Raw genomic sequence first — 20,366 nt, 5'->3', positions numbered from 1 at the left:
CTTTCGAAGTCCTTTCCAACTCCTAATATTCTGTGATTCTGTGATATCTCTTGCATGAAAATTTACTTTATACAATATCAAGTTTCCAGTCCTATATGTCTTTTAAAACTAAAATAAGAGAAAAAGAAGTATTGGTTTCAGACACTAAGTTTCAATTTAGTTCGAGCAGAGCTAGAGATCAACATCTGTCTCTTTGAAGAGAATAAATGTTACACTTTTTTCCCCCAGTAATCAAGAAAAAGTCTTGATTTTGACATCAGATATTAGTAGCATAATCTTAAAAGCATAAAGCATATCTTAATGCTTCATTTCAGTTTCAGCAGTGAAGTGCAGCTACTGTGTTTTCAAGAGGTAAAAAAATGAAATACGTAGGGTTCTGAAAGATCTTGGCAACCTCAGGCTATTTGTTGCATCTAAGCAAGAAGAGTTTGTGCCCAAACATACTGACTGAAGGAGGAGTGTTCAAAGCAAAGAGACCAGCTGTCAGAAAATCCTCCACAGTCTCACCATTGAATTGTGTGGTCAGTTTGAAGTTTGTCTTATCTTTAATGTTTGTGACTTAAAGGTGTTACCTCATCTTTTCTATAGGCACTGAGGAACTTTTTCTTGTTGGATGAGGGAAGGCAGAAGTGTGCCTGAACACTGCGGAAAGAACCAGTGACTGGAAAGGTCACTGTTGTTGCTTTAGAAAAGGACACATAGATATAGTGGAAAGGTGCAGTTCACAGACACTGCTGCATCTCACAAAGACACTCAAAGGTTGATCCTGGAAGAATTGTTGCATCTATGCTTAAGTTTTAGTTAGTAAATAACACACTTCGACGTACTTAGGGATCATATCATAAAATGTCAGGAAGAACAGAACATTCAGTGCTATGAAAGACACTTGCCTTCTAGAATGTGAATTCTTTACATCCCTAGTTGTTTTGAATGGCTTTTGGGAGCTATGACTGCAGACACCTTGCCATGCCTGGACTCACCTTTGTTCCTAGGTATTGCTGTGGACTCTCTCATTGCTACTTGAAATAAAGCATGTATTGCCAACATCAAAGCTCATCACTGCTCCTGCCAGGTGGCCAAAGCCATTTCATACTCTTATCAGCCCATTACCTGCTTGTGAAATACTTGGACGTGGCTTGTTCCTTTACAGTTTCTCTTCTACCTAGCGGAAAACAGGGTAGTGGTGCTAGATCTGAAACTACCACATCCTTGACTGCCCTTAGTTTCTCAGTTTTGTGAGGTTTCTCCTTGTTGATGGTTTTTAGTTTTGTTTGTTTGTTTGTTTTCTACTGAAATCCTGTTCCTGTCCCTTGTATAGATGAAGGAACCTGATTTTTCCCAGGGAATGGGAGATCAAGTTGCAAATGCATGAGTCATGATCAGGATAATTGTTTGACAGAAAAAGCATCCTAGAAAAAACACACACTTGTAAATCATATCTTCCTCCACTTGTACAAAACACATCTGCTTGCAGTTGTAAATGAGTTCAGGTTCCCAGGTAGTTAACTTTATTGTTCTCTTACATACTTTTGATGTTTCCCTCAGGGGCAAATCTACTTTTCGTTTCTTTTGCAAACATGTTTCAATAAAACTGGAAAACCAACACAATTTGTATTCACTGGAGGAAAAGAAGTATGCCTTTATCTCCTTTTCTCTAAGTTTATGGAGTTTCATATGGTACATTTATACAAATGAAACCTCCTTACCTTGAATATCTGTCTGACCATTCAATGATGGCAGTAGGAACATGGAAACAATTAAATGGCACAATAGTTTGAAATCTTAATGAGATAAAGTGAGATGGAAGTTAATTCCTTATTTTTCTTTTTTTCCTCCCCCAGTGCTTGAAATGAGGGCATGACCTAGAATAAGCTCTGTTACAAACATGGAGCTATCATTAGTAACATAGCTGTTCAAAATAGCTTCCAGTTTGAACCCAGGGATGTTGCACTGAAGAACCTGTTTTCTTAATGAGTCCAGCATGCCAGGCAGTGTTTATATAATCCACATTTAATTGGGCTGTTTCAAAAAAAAAGAGTGGCTTTATAGTCTGGTCATCAGTTGACAGACGCAAGAGTTTAGCAATTAGCAGAGTTACCCCATCCGGCATCCTGGGCATTAGCACAGCAGGGAATCCCCTCAGTGGAGGTCTGATTCTGTTGCATATTTGGAATGAGATTTTATGTTACTAACTTTCTAAGAGTGTTAAAGAGCATCTGCCTCCATCTCACAGGATCTGACCCAAGGTTAATGGGAACTGGTTCTCGTTTGCCTCTGCTGAAGGCTGTCCTTTAAGTACCTCATACAAGCCTGGCAAGTGTTGCCAGGAAGACTTCCCTGACACGTTTCTTGTTGTGGTTTGCAGATATCCTGACAAGGGCTTTGATGATAATTACTGCCGCAATCCTGATGGCAAGCTGCGACCGTGGTGCTACACTCTTGACCCTAACACCCCTTGGGAGTTCTGTGCAATTAAAACGTGTGGTGAGTTCAAGCAAAATTTATTACTTCCTTTTTCTTTCCAAAATCTGGACACAGATATTTTAAGCAATATAGGACCACAGCTAGGTCATTTATTGCACTTCACTGACTTTTAAAATGTAGCTTCCAGAGAGGATCTCCTATAAAGACATTATGTTTTATCTGGACAGGAAATATAAGAGCTCTGTGTTACTTAGCACTGGAATACATGTACGTACAGGGGATTGCATTAAAATGTAGGAAAATCAAAAATCAAAAAAGTGAGGCAACATCATCATGAAGATTTCATGTACAGTATTAGTTTGACCATGCTGGGCATCTGAATTACAATTTGGAAAAAAAATGCATTCACATCTCAGTGCTTCGTCAACAACTGTTCATTTTGTCTCATTTTTTGTTTTTCTCTTGCACGTTGTGTGGTTCTAGGCCTCGGTTCCTGCACACTATTCAGCCTCTTGCTGAAGACAGAATTATTAATTTCCTCATGGATTTCTATGTGATATTCAGCATTCCAGTATCAAAGCATCCCACATGCAATTAATTTCTTTTCCTACATCAACTACAAGATGGTGCCTTTTGTTATCCTCATTTTACAAACAGGGAGTTGAGTCAAAATAAAATTAAGGCATACAAATTTTGGATGCCCCTTTTGCGATGCTTTAGTTCATATGTTTTAGAGCATTCTGCAGCATGTTCTATCTTCAGAGCCCAGATCCTCCTAACTTTGATGGTAGCTCTGACAGCTCTGTTCTACTGATAGTCAGATGTCTTAAATAAGTAGTACAGGTACAATAAGGGATGTAATACTCTTGGACCTCCTTCGAAAACTGGTAATTTTTCTAGACATGGTAATGCTGGGGCTGAGGCAAATGGTAGAATTAACTTTTGTTGGGACATGTTTTAATCAGGAAACCAAGATTTGCATCCCTGAAATTCCTTGCCTCATTGACAGATTGTGGGACCTGCAGGTGATAGTCTCCTCTCTTATTTCCCATACCTCTTATTGCTAGATTTGGGGTCCAATCTTTTACCCTTAGTGAACTGACAGCCTGTTAAATAATCAATGTACAAGCATGATATTAAAAGCAGTCTTTTAATACCTAGGCAGGTTTTTAAAGTATCTTTATTCAAAGTGCGTTGTTTAAAACATCTTGGGAATAAAGGCAATTTCGGAAAACAAGGCATGACTTTGGCTGGATCTGTTTTACAGCAGTAAAAGTCTGTCAGCTTCATGTGCCTCAGTTTTGTGGCAGAGTACCCATTAATGCAGGCAGAAAAGGGAAAACAGTATTTTTTTATTTTCTGCAAAGTAGAGGCAAAGGGAAGCTTCTAAAACTGTTCAGTGAAACTCAGTGTCATGTTAGCTCATGAGAAAGTCAATTTCTCTTAGATCTACAGTTTTGGAAATGAAAATTTTCTTTGTTGTCCTGCTTCAATTTTGGCCAAAATTAAGTGTTAAAAAAAATCCTCAAAACCAGACACTCTACTTTTCGTCTAGCTCTGAATATCACTTCGGTAGGCCTATTTCATTGTAAAACTCATTCAGCTATCTCTGGAAGGAGAACAGAAGAAGATAATAGATTCTATTAAAAAGAACAATAGAGCTCAAAAGGAACTTCATTTATGTGAGAACTAAAAGAAAAAAGAAATTATAAACATAGAAAGAGTTATTTTTAATGACTTTAATTTTTAGGTTTCTTTGTATTCTGTTGCTGTTTATTTTATCTAGGGAAAATAAAGAGAGTAGTGGATCTTACAAAAAGTCTTTTTCCATAATGTAAACCAGTATTTTTCCTATACAGTTGGCATATATATAAATACAGAAGGGGAGAGAGAAGAGGGAATGGCTCTGGCATTAAATTTTATGTGTGTGCAGTTGCTGCCTAAAGGGGGAAGTATGGTATTCCAATTCACTTGTAATTCCTACCAAACCAAATTATGCTGTGTTCTCTGCTTCCACCACCAATAGCTCAGAATTTTCTCTCCTTGCTTGTTCTTGGCTTAAGCCACTGTAATGTCTATGAGTGTCAGTCCCTTCTTATCAATTAGTTGATTGTTTGAAATCCAAAGGTTCAGTAAGAATACTCTTAATTTACTTACTGATGGGGAGTAATTGAACTTATTCTGCACTATCATATGTTACTGTAAATCCAACATAAGGTAGTTAAAATTAGCAAAATTATTCCACTGTAAAAAAGTGAGGTTAATTTGCCACTTTTGGCAATGCCTGTAATCAGGTTCTCCAGAGACAGAAGAAAATTAACAGGGCTACGACTTGTTTTGTGATAGGTATCCATTAAGTCACAGCCATGTTGAAAGTCTTGTTTGTGACATACCATATTTTGATGTAATTGTATCTACAGTTTTTGGTAATCTTTGATAATGGAGAAAGTTCAGTCTTTTCCTATTGGGAACACAGCCTTGCTTAGCTCTATAACCAAATCATCCTTCCAATGTTTTAGTTAATTCATTAAGTTGGGGGTTGTTATTCTGAATCTGTGGTTGTAGTTTTGGGCTTGGGCTTTGTTGTTGGTGGTTTTTTTTCTTTCTTTCTTTCTTTCTTTCTTTGTTTTGTTCTTAAACTAAACTGTGTTTCCTATATTCCTCTAATTATTAGGTAATATATGACTCCTATGTAGCACACTAGATCTGTTCCTTTCCCCTGGTAGAACTGTTTTTATAAAAAAAAAATATTCCTAAGTTACAGATGACTGTTTCACAAATGCAACTTTTATAAACCTTTATCCTTTGGCATTTCCTGAGCTGATGTGTCAGTGTTCTGAGGATTCACATCTGGCTTTGTTGGTCACGTAAGCTTACAGTCCATGCATGTATCTACAGTCTGGCCTATGCTTTATAAAATAGTTGGGTGAGAGTTCTCCTGAAAACTACTGTAATGTCACCTTTGTCTACCCAAGCCACAATTAGAGTCCTTAAAGAGGCAATCATCAAAGTGAAATTTTAAAATGACCCCACAATGTAATGTTTTTAAACTTCTGATGAAAGCCTTTTGTCTCATTTCTAGGAAAAAGTTGACCAAATTAGCTAGAAATTCTTTCTTTCCTCTTCAGTGAGAAAGTGTATTAAGATCAGTGGAAACTTCACATGCAAAAATGTATTTTCCCTGCAGAAATCTGTAGATCTTTGGAAATTACTGAAGCAATCTACATGAGGAAGAATACAAAAGCTCTGATCTTGAAGTTGCTCAATGCAGCAGTTATTTTCAAAGTATGTTCAGCACAGGCACATGGCATTGCCTTCTACATAAGATGCAATGCTGCTCAGTGTTTTCTTTTATAACCCAGAGAAAAAATTTATTGCTAATATTACTGTTGTATCACCAGCTCAGTGACAAGAATATCAACACAAAATCTCAGAGCCTTGTTTTCAGTTTTCTGTCTTTCTTGAGGCACATAGAAAAACTGTTTTCCCACCTCCTAGCAGGGAGCCCAAAACACTAGGTTTCAGTGGCTGCTCCATTTTCTGACACCGTGGCTGTGTGCAATCTCAGTACACTAAAAAGAGATCATGAGTTATATGTCTTTATGACTTTGTGGTTTGGATTCTCACACAGGTTTTTAATTCCTGTGTTGAGGACTGTTTATGTATTTTACAAGAAATACTAATTAGAAAAAATGTTTTGCAAGTCCAAGTCCTTGGATCATACACAAAAACGTAGGTGTCCTCTCTTCGGGGGAGTGACCACAAGACAGCATGCTCCTTGCAGCTTTTGCTGCATGTCATGAGTGCTAGTATGCTCTATAGCCAGAATGCTGACAACAGCTCATATACAAAATTTTCGGCAAAAAAGCCAGTGGAAGGAAGTCTTCAGAAAATAAATATGTTTTTAAGACTGAAGAGACAGGAGGGCATTGTAACTTTATTTCCAAGCACAGAAGGCAGCATAAAACATTGTGGCTTACAGCCAGGGCTGTGAGAAAGAGATGACAGGAGCAATTAGGGATTAGAGATGGCTCAAGCTGCAAAAATTGGATCTGGATTAAGACTTTAGGGACCCCAGGACTGGTTTGAAGTTGCTCACATATGTGTCTGTGGTTTTGGCTGGAGACAAGTTTTAGTTAGAAAAGAGGATAAAAGGACAACTATAACAGCTATAAAGAAGTGTAGGATGAAATGAAGAAATGGAAGCAGTTACAGCAAATATGAAAAAAGAAGCAGTTACAGCAAATACGAAAAAAGAAAATGAGTGTTACTTTGGCATAAATGAGGATATGGACTACAGGGAAGACAAGAGCGGGGAGCTAATACTGCTTTTGAAAAAAAAAGAGAAAAGGATAGCTGCACTTCTGTGGATGAGCTACAGAGCAGAGAGATGCTGAGGCCCAGAAATAAGGAAGCTGCGTATGTCAGTCATTTGAGAGCTGCAGAGCTATATGGAAATATGGTAAGAACAGTGGTTGCTGCCTTCCTGACTTCTAACCAACTCAGCTGATTCTCAATTTTGCTTTTTCATTATTTGCTCTTTCCCATCACATCCAAACCCTTATTGAATTCTCTCAGGGCTTTTTGGGCTCCAGTCACCCCTGTCTATTTTCTGTGAGTGCTAACAGCAAAGGCTAAATCTATGGTAGAATCACAGAATCACAGAATCGTAGATTTAGCCTTTGCTGTTAGCACTCACAGAAAATAGACAGGGGTGACTGGAGCCCAAAAAGCCCTGAGAGAATTCAATAAGGGTTTGGATGTGATGGGAAAGAGCAAATAATGAAAAAGCAAAATTGAGAATCTAGGTGTAAAATGAACCATTGCAATGTGCCTACAGCTTTTGGGAAGGCAAAGAATCACCAATGTTTGATTACTTATCCTTTAGAAGCAAAGATTTCAACTACTCATTTGAATGTGAGGTTCTGATTAAAGAGTTATTTGTTGAAACATAGTATGTGAACAAATAAAAGTCTCATTCAGCTTAAGCTTAATATGTATGTAAAACAAAGATGTTTATAGAAAGGAAGCCATGAAAAGGAGACCGGTATTTGGTAGTCGATAAAATGTTGCCTTCCACCACGCTTCATAGAGAGGCGTAGCGGAGGTCTAGCATTCATTGCATTGGCTTAATCTACATTCCTGCAAAAGGATCCTTCTCAGCTCCTTTTTATCATTTCCATGATAGTTTTGAAAGTGAGATTAAAAAGCTCTGAACCTGATGAGAAGTCTTAATAGAGAAAATTTAGATCTAGACTTTGTAAAAATGTATTTAATCTAGAAATTGCTTGGATTTGAAGCCCAATTTTAGATCCTGGAACAACCTGGAAAGATCTCCCTGTGCTCAAGAACAAATTAACTGGTGTGCTGGTTTAGGTGACAATGAGTTCTACAGTACTGTGATTCTTGAGCTTGGGTCTAATTTATTTCTTCACTTTGTCACATGTTTTTACTGGAAAAAACCCAAAACACTAGAAATCAGTGGTTGGATTTTTTTCAATGTTACCTGTACTGTGAGATACAGTGAAAAGAACAAGTGGAAAGAAAAAAACAGCCACTATCTTACCGCTCAGCACTGTAGATTGTGTTGCTTGAGGAATCATAGAATCATAGAATGTTTTGGGTTGGAAGGGACCTTTAAAGAACATCTAGTCCAATCCCCCTGCAGTTGTTACTGGATCAGGACATTGTTACTAGATCAGGTTGCTCAGAGCATGCCTGGAGGCAGCATAACTGACCATAAGCAGCTTCTCCACATAACATCACTCAGGTTTCTTACATTTGCAGAATCATTAGAATTATGTTTAATAAGGACTTTGCTGTGTTTAGAACACTTTCTTTACTGGGTTAGGCACCACTTATTTTTTAAAATCTGCTTTTCAAAATCCTTTGCTACAAATCAGGGTACATTTTCCTTTTGTTGACTGACACACTAGGAAAGTCTTTGCAACAATATAAGCAAAAGTAAGAATCTGCTGATGAAGTAATTTAGGACTTCTTTTACAACAATGTCTTTTTTCCAGAAATACATAGATAATATTACCATGAAAGCACATGAGTACTCCAGCAAAATCCTTAGCTCCTTTTAAGTCAGTAGGAGTTTCACCATTGACCTAAAATTTGTGCGGGATTTTCTTCTGGGTCACTGGGATTAAAGACAGAAATAGTACCCTAACTGGTTACTTCAGCTGTAGAATGACTCAAGGCCCCTGCTGATTCCCTCATGCTGACATTACTGTGAGAACCAGAACTGAGAAGACTATCTGTGGCTTTACACACAAAGCTCTGGATAATGTTTCATCTCTTTACTTAAGCATCTGTGAATGCATGAGCTGATCCTTAATAATAAAGTTATGTATTTTGTATTATCAAAAAGTGGAGGGTTTTATGGGGAAAAAAGGAAACCTTTGCATTATTTCACTTTGGCCAGGGACTTCAGCGTGAACATGTGAAGGTGGAAATACTACTAACAGGAAATCCTTAAGTAGCTGTTTGAATTACGTGGTTAATTTGAGTCATCCAGAATATATATGTATAACAAATTACAATGAAGTTCAAAGGTAATAAAATGCTGGTAGATGATTACCAAATTCTTCTGCTAGTAATGAAGTTTCATACAGGAATAAGAAGTGACATTTAATCAATAAATCATAAATATCTGTCTTTTATAAGATGGTATTTTGTGATCTTCCTTTAACAGTACTTTTTATCTCAGTTCAGAACTATAAAAGCTGAACTGGAACAAAAACAAAAAAAAGGTACTTGTAATATGAAATTAAGTACCTGCTTGCATAAGGATTGCTTATTGAACGTTAATTAATCTAACTTAATTCATAATGGCTTTCTTGTTGGAATAAACCCTTGGAGTTGCAGGTCTTAATTTGTATTTTAGAGGAATTCCTAGTAAAAGGATGGAAATTCAGCCTTACTGATTTTTAGCTTCATCTTGTTTCCACCTTGTAAGAGAAGTGGCGAGTGTGGTCCCAAGATTCTTCCACCAGCACTCTGCTCATCTGATATTTGTGCTTGGAGTTATTACTCTTTAGATAATTGGCTATGTGAGTGACAAGAGTAATTACCCTCAAGAACAAGACCAGTACTAAATGGAGATGACTATTTAAGTTGTAGGCTTGGACAACCTGGGCACTTCTTAAAGTTTGGCAACTGCATTAGACTACCTCTGTAATGCCCGCTTAGGCAGGCACCACCCTTCAAGCTTTTGCATGTCCCTGTGTGCATCCAGCCCACCTTTCATTTACACAATCAGGAAGACTGTTCCCATATGCCTGTCTGTGGAAATCCCCAGCTGAATGAATCATCATAGAATCATAGAACCATAGAATCATTTGGTTGGAAAAGACCTTTAAGATCATCAAGTCCAACCATAACTTAACTCTACCAAATGTGGAGCTAAATCATGTCCCCTAGTACCAAGTCAATGCTTTTTTTGAACAACTTTCAGGGATGGTGATTCAACCACCTTCCTGGGAAGCCTATTCCAGTATTTAATCACCCTCTCAGTGAAATAGTTTCTGCTAATGTCCAACCTAGACCTCTCTGATGCATCTTTAGGCAATTTCCACTTGTCCTATCACCTCTCACTAGAGAGAAGAGACCCACACCCACCTCACTACAGCCTGCTTTCAGGTAGTTGTAGAGGATGATAAGGTCTCCCCTCAGCCTCCTTTTCTCTAGGTTAAACAACCCCAGTTGCCTCAGACACTCCTTGTAAGTCTTATGCTCCAGACCCTTCACCAACTTAATTGACCTTCTCTGCACCTGCTCCAGCACTTCAATGTCTTTCTTGTAGTGGTGGGCCCAAAACTGAAACAATAGTTAAGGTGTGGCCTCACCAGTGCTGAGTACAGGGGAAGGATCACTTCCCTATTCCCGCTGGTTGCACTGTTCCTGATGCAAGCAAGGATGCTGTTGGCCTTCTTGGCCACCTGGGCACACTGCTGGCTCATATTCAGCTGACTGTCGACCAACACCCCTTGGCCAAGCAGCTTTTCAGGCACTCATCCCCAAACCTGTAACATTCCATGGGGTTGTTGTGAACAAAGTGTAGGACCAGCACTTGGCCTTGTTGAGCCTCATACAGCTGACCTCGGCTAATATCTCTAGCCTGTCCAGGGTCCTCTGCAGAGGCTGTCTACCCTCAGGCAGATCAACATGCCCAAATTTAGTGTCATCTGCAAACTTACTGAGGGTGTGCTCGATTCCCTCATCCAGGTCACTGATAAATATATTAAAGATAATTGATCCTAGCACTGAGCCCTGGGGAACACCGTCTGTGACTGGCCACCAACGGGATTTAACCACCATGCATTGGGCGTGACCATCCAGCCAGTTTTTTACCCAGCGAAGTGTCCACCCATCCAAGCTATGAGCAGCCAGTTTCTACATGAAAATGCTGTGGGAAACAGTGTCCAAGGCTTTACTAAAGTCCAAGTAAATAATATACACAGCTTTTCCCTCATCCCCTGAGTGGATCACCTTGTCATAGAAGGAGGTTCATCAAGTAGGACCTGCCTTTCATAAACCCATGCTGACTGGGCCTGATCCCTGATTGTCCTGTACATGCTGCATGATGGCACTCAAAATTATCTGCTCCATGACTTTGCCTGGCATTGATGCAGTTCCCCAGACCTTCCTTCCAGTTCTTCTTGAAGATGGGCTTAACATTTGCCAGTTTCCATTCAATTGGTATCTCTCTGGTCAGCCATGACTGCTGGTAAATGATGGAAAGTGGCTTAGTGAGCACTAGCACCAACTTTCTCATTAGCCTTGGGTGTCTCCTGCCAGGCACCATAGACTGGTGGATGTCTAAACAGTAGAGCAGGTCACTAACCATCTCCTCTTGTATTGTGGGTTCTTCATTTTGATACTCATCCATGCCTTCCAGCTCAAAGGGTTATGTACCCAGCAAACAGCTGGTCCTACTGCTGAAGGCTGAGGCAAAGAAAGCATTAAATATCTCAGCCTTTTCCTCATCCTTGGTCACTGTGTTTCCCTCTGCATCCAATAAAGGGTGGAAATTCTCCTTAGACCTCCTTTTATTGCTGATATATTTATAGAAACATTTATTGTGTTTACCAGCAGAGACCAGATTAATTTCTAATTCGGCTTTGGCTCTTCTAATTTTTTCCCTGCAGAGCCTCATCACAACTTTCTAGTCTTCCTGAGTTCCCTGCCCCTTCTTCCAAAGACTATAAAGTAGCTTTTTTTTTCTCCGAGCAGCTACCAAATTTCTCTATTCAGCCAGGCTGAACTTCTTCCCCGCCAACTCATCTTTCGACACAAGGGGACAGCCTATTCCTGCACCTGTAAGACCACCTTCTTGAGGACTGTCCAGCCTTCCTGGACTCCAGTGTCCTTCAGGACTTCGTCCCAGGGGACTCCATCAACTAGTCTCCTGAACAGGCCAAAGTCTGCCTGCTGGAAGTCCAAGGTGGCAGTTCTGCTGACCACTCTCTTTACTCCTCCAACAATTGAGAACTTTATCATTTCATGACTGCTTTGCCCAATGCGGCTTTTAACTGTCACATCACCCACAAATCCTTCCCTGTTGACAAACAGAAGGTCAAGAAGCAGATCACCTTACCTTGTTGGCTTCCTCACCAGCTGTGTTAGAAGGTTATCTTCCACACACTTTAGGAACTTCCAGGACTTCTCCCTCTCTGCTGTGGTATATTTCCAGCAGACATCTGAGATGTTGCAGTCCCCTATAAGAACTAGGACAGGTAAGCGGAAGACTTCTTCCAGCTGCTTATAAAATATTTCATCTACTTCTTTATCCTGGTTGGGCGATCTATAACAGTCTCTCACCACAATATCAACCTTGTCGGCCTTCCCCCTGATTCTGAGCCTGAAGGATTTCTTCAGCCTTTTTTGATAATTTTTGAGCTTTCTGTGAGACTGAAGAGCCAGAATGAGATAAGTTGTTTCTGAAGGCATAAGTCCTCATAATTTCAGAATTACATTTCAGAAATATTTAGGAGTCTCATTTTTCATGTTTGAAAACCAGACATTTGTAGGAAATGCAGGCAGTATAGCAAGCAGAGTTGTGGGAGGATTCTGTGGACCTTTTAGAATGGTAGATTATAATCCATCATCCACTGCAGATTTTGAAATAATTTCTCTCTTAAACATTATAATTTAAATCTTTCCAGTAGAGGCTTGGCTGTTCAAGCATTCATGACAATGTGAAAGTTAAGTTTGTCTGGTTCATTTAAACAGAACATTTTGACATGCACAAATTATTGTAAAATCTGATCTATGGATCGAGGTCACTGTACAGATACATAGTGTAAGATTTAGTGATGAGCTCTGTATCTGGAGTTATATAAAAAAGAATGCCCTGCAAAATCATTCTATGCCCTTGTTTAAATCGATGCATTAGTTATTTTGTTTGAGGGATGTGATTTAAAAAAAACCAAACAACTAACACAAAACACACAAAGATACATAAAAGCCAATCTAATTACTTCCCTTGTATGACTGAGTACACAGTAGATGTACTATACAGTTGATGTACTGTTGAATAGTAACTTGTCTAAGACCTGTAATAAGGTCTTTGTAATAGCTTGTATTAGGTCCAATTTCTGTGCACTGTTACTATTATTTAAGAAGACTTATTGTTAGAGTTATACAGTTGTAATTTATGGACTTACTTAGGAAATATTATGCAGCAAGGATGCCATATGTATGCTGAAATTTGTCATGGTGAGTAACTATTTTTTTTCAAAAATGTACACCATATCTCTTTCATTTTTTTTAAGTGTTGCATATATATTTTTAAAGACTAATATATATTTGAATGTGGCACAGAAATGCCCAGTCTCATCAGCTTATTTTAGAATATATTTCCCATTTGCTTTCATATATTAATGATGATGGAAACAGGAAATATGCAGCTGTGTATTTCTAGTAGGTGTACAAATTTGTCTTTCCGTTATCCAATTGCTTATAAAGTGAATAACAATGATTAAAAATATAGTTACTAGCTGCGGACTGTTTAACCAATCCACCAGAGAGGGTGCATTTGTCAGCCTACTTGTGATACTTGCAATACAATGTCCTTTTGACTTTGAAATTATCTTGGAACTCATAATCCCATTGAAACAGGACAACATTTGCAGACAAACTACCTTGGGAAGAAAGAATAGGAAATTAATTTGACCATGAAACGTTGTAAAAACATCAACCAGATGAAGAGAAAAAGGGAAATTTTCTCTGACATGGAGAAATGTATACTTCAACTGTACAACTTGATGTTATCTTCTGTCAGGGAAGTGATCTTTAACATAGAAGATTAGGCATCAGTTCAGCCAAACCCATCTGTTATGACATTTGGTTTCCTTAAGGTCCATATTCTCTGCAAGCTCATAGAACTGGCTGAAGTTACCAAGAATGAACTATATTATGAGTAACACACAAATATTGTTCTAATCACTGGACCATTTGAAGAAAGCTAATTTTAAAACTTTATTAACATACTTATTGCTGGCAACTAATACTTTTAAGTTAATTAATAAAATTAGGCTTGTGAACAATAACAATTACTAACAGATGGGCAGTTATTTACAAAAATACTATGTTGTGAGCTTTTTGGGACATTATAGAAGTGTTGCTTTTTCTGTAATATATTTAGTTTTGTACTACTTTGTATATATCTGATGCAATATCCTCATCATTAATTTGCAATTACAAAAATTGCATAAGAAATAAAAAGTATCTTTCAAGTTATGTGAATGAGTCATTTAAAAAAACACTGTTTTTCTGAATTTAGTTCAAGACAGCCCACACGAGCATGAATGCAAACTATATCAACATCTGTAAAAGATCTTGAGTCTGATGAATTTGTTGGTCTTTAAAACTTTTGTCTCTACAGAGACTACTGATCCTTGCTTTCTAAAAGTTCCTTTAACTACATGAGACATAAAAAGAGAAACTTCAGTGAAGATTTAGCGTATTACCTTACAATAGGATTTATCTTTATTAACATGTTTAACAGTGTGCATATGGGTGATCTCTCAGCTGTGTAAAACTAAGCGAATGAGAAAATAGGTGTCTTGCTAAATAAAAGCTCTGAAATGTTGCAGACCTTATAGATTATTTGCTTGCAAGTGGATAAACTAGCATAAGGTCTAATACCCATTTTGATTTCATGTATGTTGTGAATGTGAAGAAGAGAAAATTATTCTGTAAAAGCATCATATTGGCATTTTCATCAAAGAACTCCCATTACCACAATTTGAACTGCAGCTTAGAGTTTAAATCTGACATACTGAGCCAGACTCAGTCTTAAGAAAATGAAACAGCACTTTTTCTCTGGGTCTACAGATGAAAACTTCATGAACAGCACAGAGGTGGCAGCTGAGACGTCAACTTGCGTTCAGGGACAGGGTGAGGGTTACCGCGGCACGGTCAACACAATATGGAGTGGAATCCAATGCCAGCGGTGGGACTCCCAGTTTCCTCACAAACACAACATTACTCCAGAGAACTTCAAGTGCAAGTGAGTAGAGACATGTGGGTATTACTGCAGTGGGAAAAGAGCTTAGTTTTCAAATGTTTAGAAATTTTTGCCACCAAAGTAGACCATAGGATCCCTATTTCTGCTCTGTGACCTGTTGCATTTACTGTACTTTCTGATCCTGAAAACCATGTGAATATGGGAAAATCAGTTCTTTGGATCTCAAAATAGTTCTAGATGAACTTGATTCAGCAATTCACCAATTTAATTTTGAAGTATATGGATGTTTTCCAGACTGGGATCTGAATGCCAATAGAGCTGGTACATTACAATGTCCTGCCCCTGGGTCAGTGCATCCCCCAGTATCAATACTGGCTGAGGGATGAAGGGATTGAAAGCAGGTCTGTGGAAAAGGACTTGGGGATACTGGTGGATAGAAAGCTGCGCATAAGCTGGCAGTGTGCACTCATAACCCATAAGGCCAACTGGGCTGCATGAAGAGAAGCGTCGTCAGCCAGATTGAGGGAGGCGATTCTGCCCCTCTACTCTGCTATGGTGAGAATCTACCTGGAGCACTGCACCCAGCTCTGCAGTCCGTAGCATAGAAAAAGCATGGACCTGTTGGAGTGGGTCCAGAGGAGGGCCACAGAAATGATCAAAGGGATGGAACACCTCTCCTATGAAGAAAGGCTGGAAGAGCTGGAGTTGTTTGGCCTGGAGAAAAAAAGGCTCCAGGAAGACATTATTGTGGTCTTTCAATACTTAATGGGGGGTTATAAGAAAGATGGCACAAATTTTTTAGTTGTGCCTGTAGTGATAGGACAAGGGGTAATGGTTTTAAACTAAGAGAAGATAGGTTCAGGCTAGACATAAGAAGACGTTTTATATGATGAAGGTGGTAAAACACTGAAACAGGTTGTCCAGAGAGGTGGCAGATGTCCCATCCTTGGAAACATTCAAGGTTGGATGAGGCTCTGAGCAACCTGATCTAGTTGATGATATCCCTGCTTATTGCAGGGGGATTGGACTAGACAACATTTAAGGATCCCTTCTAACCCAAACTGTTCTATGATTCTATAGTATTGTTTTTCTTTCATGGAGGTAAGTACTTCTTTGCAGTTTGGTTACTGACTTTAGCTTAGTATGTCCTAAATATTAATTAAGTGTTATCTCATTGGCAATAGTTGACCTTTATAATATTTGAAAACACTTCTTTTATTTTGTAATCCTTTTTCTGTCTCATTACGAAATGTACTTACATGACTAGAACTGCTTTTCATTGAAGGACACTGGTCATCTGACTTTCTGTACAGTTCATAAACTCCCAGAATGTGAATCATCTACTTTTTTTAGACAGTTACCTTAATTGTGCTCTTTCAGCTCTTTTTTCAGTGAGCATAGAGGAAACCTAGCTGACCAGCATGGGTTGTACTAACCCATGTACTAACATCTTTATTGACGGCTAAGTATCAGTCTAGGCTTTTGCTGGAATTTAATAGTGTGGATCATTCAAGGCAAAGAAAAGATTCCAGTCTGAGACTGGATTTTATCTTTAACAATAGCTTATTTGAGGAAAACAGTTTATTGTCTTAATTCCTTTACTACTCTTTTGCAGTTTATTGATCAAATATTGTTCATTGTAACACATCTACTGAAAATGTAACAATCATCATCGTAATGGAAAATAGGACTGATCCTGACCTTCCTCTATCAGTCTTAGGACTACCTTGAATTTATCTAGAAGCTAGTGCTTGAGCCTAATCCTACAGATCTTTCTCAGACAAACAACCACTTAAACCAATTTGCGGTGTACCTATATAATGTTGCTGCAGGATTAGACTCTTGTGCAGTTTTAACAATGTTCCTAGCTGTGTAGAGGGGTTAACAGTATTAGGACTGTTTATTCAGCTGATGTTTGAGAGTGTAGTAGCTATTCAGGCAAACAGCTTGAGTAAAATAAGCAGAACTACTTGTACAACTGTTTAAAACTCACTCACATGAGTAAGGATTACAGTATAAGACCCATTCTTTCCATAGTCTATTATCAGTAAGAGCTGCAGATGGAAAAATGCAGTGAAATATGGAGATGTACAGAGCATGGGAACAACTGTCAGGAGATGGGAAAATAAAACTTACATTTAAGAGGTTTGACTATTTCATGCAAGCTGTGAGAGACATTTAAAGATGTTCCCTTGTGGCTTTTACTTTAAAGGTAACAGCTGTATAAAATTTCAACTTGCATTTTTTTTATATTCCAAGATTCCATTTCTTATATGAATCACTGCCTGTCTACAGGACTCTGTTTCTCTAAACTCAGCACAACCGTTCAAAGTACAGGGAATTTTAAGCACTTTGGTAATGTTTGTATTTAAAAGCACTTGTAATGGGTTGCAGGTGTATCCAATGTCAGCTTCCATGCAAATTTTGATGGAGAATCTTGAATAAAAATAAGCTATATTGAAACTATTTTTAATCTTCAAATGAAATCTTCTATCCTGTCAAAACATAGGCCCACTGAAAATTAATTTCCAGAACCATATTCTTATTACAATTACTATATTTTTCTGGACACTGTATTCTTAGTGGCCCCTCATCTCCTTGCACTTGACACTGATCAGTAACATACATACCTTAAGGAGCCTGTATTATTGTTAATTCATAATAAAATGCAATAGAACACATCAGTGGTTTTAGGTTATCCCTGCTATGAGCTAACATATTTATTTTTATAGGGATTTGAGGGAGAACTACTGCCGAAATCCAGATGGATCTGAATCACCCTGGTGTTTTACTACTGACCCAAACATCCGGATTGGTTATTGCTCCCAGATTCCTAAATGTGATGTATCAAATGAACAAGGTAACAGAGGGAAAGGTGATAACATGATTTTAAGTGAATACTGTACTGTTCCAAGCAGCAGACAGGCAGGCTTGAAAACTAGAGAAGTTGGTCTCAGTACATAAGCATTACACCTGTGTAGTTCCGCTTTGGCTTTATTTGCATACTTGGGATTCATTGTGGTGTAAATAAGATTCATTTCTTAGTTCATGTTTCAATTCCAGGAGGGAAAGCTGCAGCAAAGACTTGCTATTGAATCTGGTTTTTAGACAAAGTGAATATGCATGCCATTATATTAGCTGGATATCTGCACCATTGTCTTATCTTTCTTAATTTGAAAGGTCTTTTTCCAGAGCTGAGATGATTTCCTTGGTTCACAGTCTCTTATAATTGCATAAAAGGCCACCAAATGGGATTTTTATTTTTTTTTTCTGTATACTCCCTTGTATGCAAGAAGCTGAGCTGAAAAAAACATGTGAGACATCCTATATAGCCTCTTAGCTTTACTCTGCCTCTGCTACCTGTAATGTCCACTCTGTATCTTCAGGCAAATGTCATTTTTCTCTTGAGGCCTTGGTATTAGTCTAAGGAGTATTATTGCATCCTGAGAAGACATGTCAATTGTAGCATAGACTGAGGCTAAGACCTCAGGCCTCTGACTCTACATCAGGGTGCATTAAGACCTCTATCTTTAAATTTTAGCCATTTTTGCTCTTAAAATTTGAAAGAGTTGCAGTTGCAAGAGTTCTGTCACAGCAAGGATTAAGCTATGACTTTAGTTCTATGTTTTTTGTAAAGTATCAATTATCAAAGAGTAAAAATGAATATGAAATCAAATGCTTTATACAAAAAGTCTTTATAAGAGTGATAATTTTAAACAATCCTCTTGAAAAGTCTCAAAAAGGCTTGTGATAAAAGCTTATGAATTAAACATGAGAGAACAGTAAAGTTTTTGAATTACATTAGAATTGCAGTCATGTTGATTTTTTATTTTGCCAAAGTAGTACATTAATCCAGAATTATATACTGTTGCCATTATCCAGAATCTACACAAGGGTAAGTTGTTTCAAATACGTTAGGAGTGCCTGTTTTTTGAGAAGGAAGGATTAAGGGGGCATTTTTGCTTTGTTTTGTGTAAAACAGCTCCTGACAAGTTTTAGAATATTCTCTGTGACTCTTGTAAACCAACCATAAACTAAATATTTATGAAATAAATTTTCCCAGTTTACCTAAGTAAGACAAAATTCAAAATGCTATTGTGTTAAGAATGAAAGCCTCAAGCAGGAGATTATGTATTTAAATTTGAAAACTTTCTCCCATTTTCTTTCTGACTTGATTTATACAGTTGTCTGGTTTATATTGTATAGTGTTTGCTAAATATAACACTTGTCTTTCATTATCTGGATTACTGATTGTAAAGAAGAGTTTTCTTTTCAATGTTGCATAATCACCCTCCACTTCTCTTTGTCTCAACATTCTTTATTCAGATTGTTATCGTGGTAATGGCAAGAGTTACATGGGGAATCTATCCAAGACAAGATTTGGACTAACTTGCTCCACATGGGACAAGAATATTGAAGACCTACGTAGGTGCGTACATACAAAACAGAAAGAGATGGTTCAGTGAGTCCTGAATAAATACTGCCTCCAGATGGCATCTTTTTTTCTTCTGGAGTCATTCTAAAATAGCCCCTTATGCCCTGGAGCTTTAAGTAGCTTTTTTGCCTTCTTCTTTTTTTTTTTCTTTTTCTTTTTTTCCCCTCAGTGTTTAAATACATTACACAACATGTCTTTGTTCAGGCTAACCACTAATTGCAGACTTTGGGATGTTTCTTAGTGTTTAGTTTACTGGCCTGGTTTACCCCATCTTTGTCCTTGAAAGTTTTGTTCTATGAGAGGATAGCAGAAATAAAGTAGGAAATGTTTATCTCATCAATTTAATCTCATAGCTCATGCTACTTCAAGCAGGAGGTTGGACTTGAAATCACCTAAAGTCCCTTACAACCTCAAATTGAATCATGAATCTATGATCTAATGACATTGACTTCAAATGCCATTAAAAACGACTGGCAAAGTCTTTTGTTTATCATTACTTTGGCTTCATAATCATGCAGCGGAAGTGGCAAGTTACTTTAATTTATTTGTTAAGGTAAAGTAAGTACATAAGAAATTTTGAGTTTAAGACTTTCAGTCATGCCAGGATCCTGTGTTGTCTCTGCTGGTTCAGAATAGTAAATTAATAAGTCTCAGGGGTGACAAGAACAATGACTTCCAGGTATGACACAAATACAGAGATTCATCAAAAATGTTGTTATGTATGAGATATTACACATATTAATGGCCCAGATAGAAACAGTTTTCCCTTCATTTTCCTTTTGTTTCTGAATTTGATGCGATTATGTCTATATTACTTTTGGTACTTGTTGAGTTAGTGCTCATGATTGCTCTGTCATAGTGTCCAACATATTAGCCACTGCCCTCTTGGAATTGTTTGTCCCCAATTCTTGCTGCTGACTTGATGGTCGGTCAGGTGAAGGCATGTAAGTCAGTAAGTCAGCAAGTCAGCCTTTGAGGAAGCTGTGTTGTAAAAGGCAGACTTCAATGTCTGGAATCACCAGCTGGACT

General features: G+C 38.0%; 1 protein-coding gene across 1 annotated transcript in view; it reads left to right on the top strand.

Moving 5' to 3' along the window:
* Positions 1-2,365: 2,365 nt before the first annotated feature.
* LOC104538252 (hepatocyte growth factor-like) overlaps positions 2,366-20,366 on the top strand; it is a gene marked incomplete at both ends in the record, with an annotated part of 21,260 nt that continues 3,259 nt past the window's right edge. Inside the window, 4 exons of the mRNA XM_010181392.1 lie at positions 2,366-2,484; positions 14,770-14,944; positions 17,635-17,762; positions 19,229-19,331. Of these exons, the coding sequence (XP_010179694.1) occupies positions 2,366-2,484; positions 14,770-14,944; positions 17,635-17,762; positions 19,229-19,331 (525 nt within the window). The remainder of the gene's footprint in view (positions 2,485-14,769; positions 14,945-17,634; positions 17,763-19,228; positions 19,332-20,366) is intronic.

Source organism: Mesitornis unicolor, unplaced genomic scaffold (genome assembly GCF_000695765.1).
Source record: "Mesitornis unicolor isolate BGI_N332 unplaced genomic scaffold, ASM69576v1 scaffold12043, whole genome shotgun sequence".
NCBI lineage: Eukaryota > Metazoa > Chordata > Aves > Mesitornithiformes > Mesitornithidae > Mesitornis > Mesitornis unicolor.
This window is presented reverse-complemented; position numbering and strand designations above follow the sequence as displayed.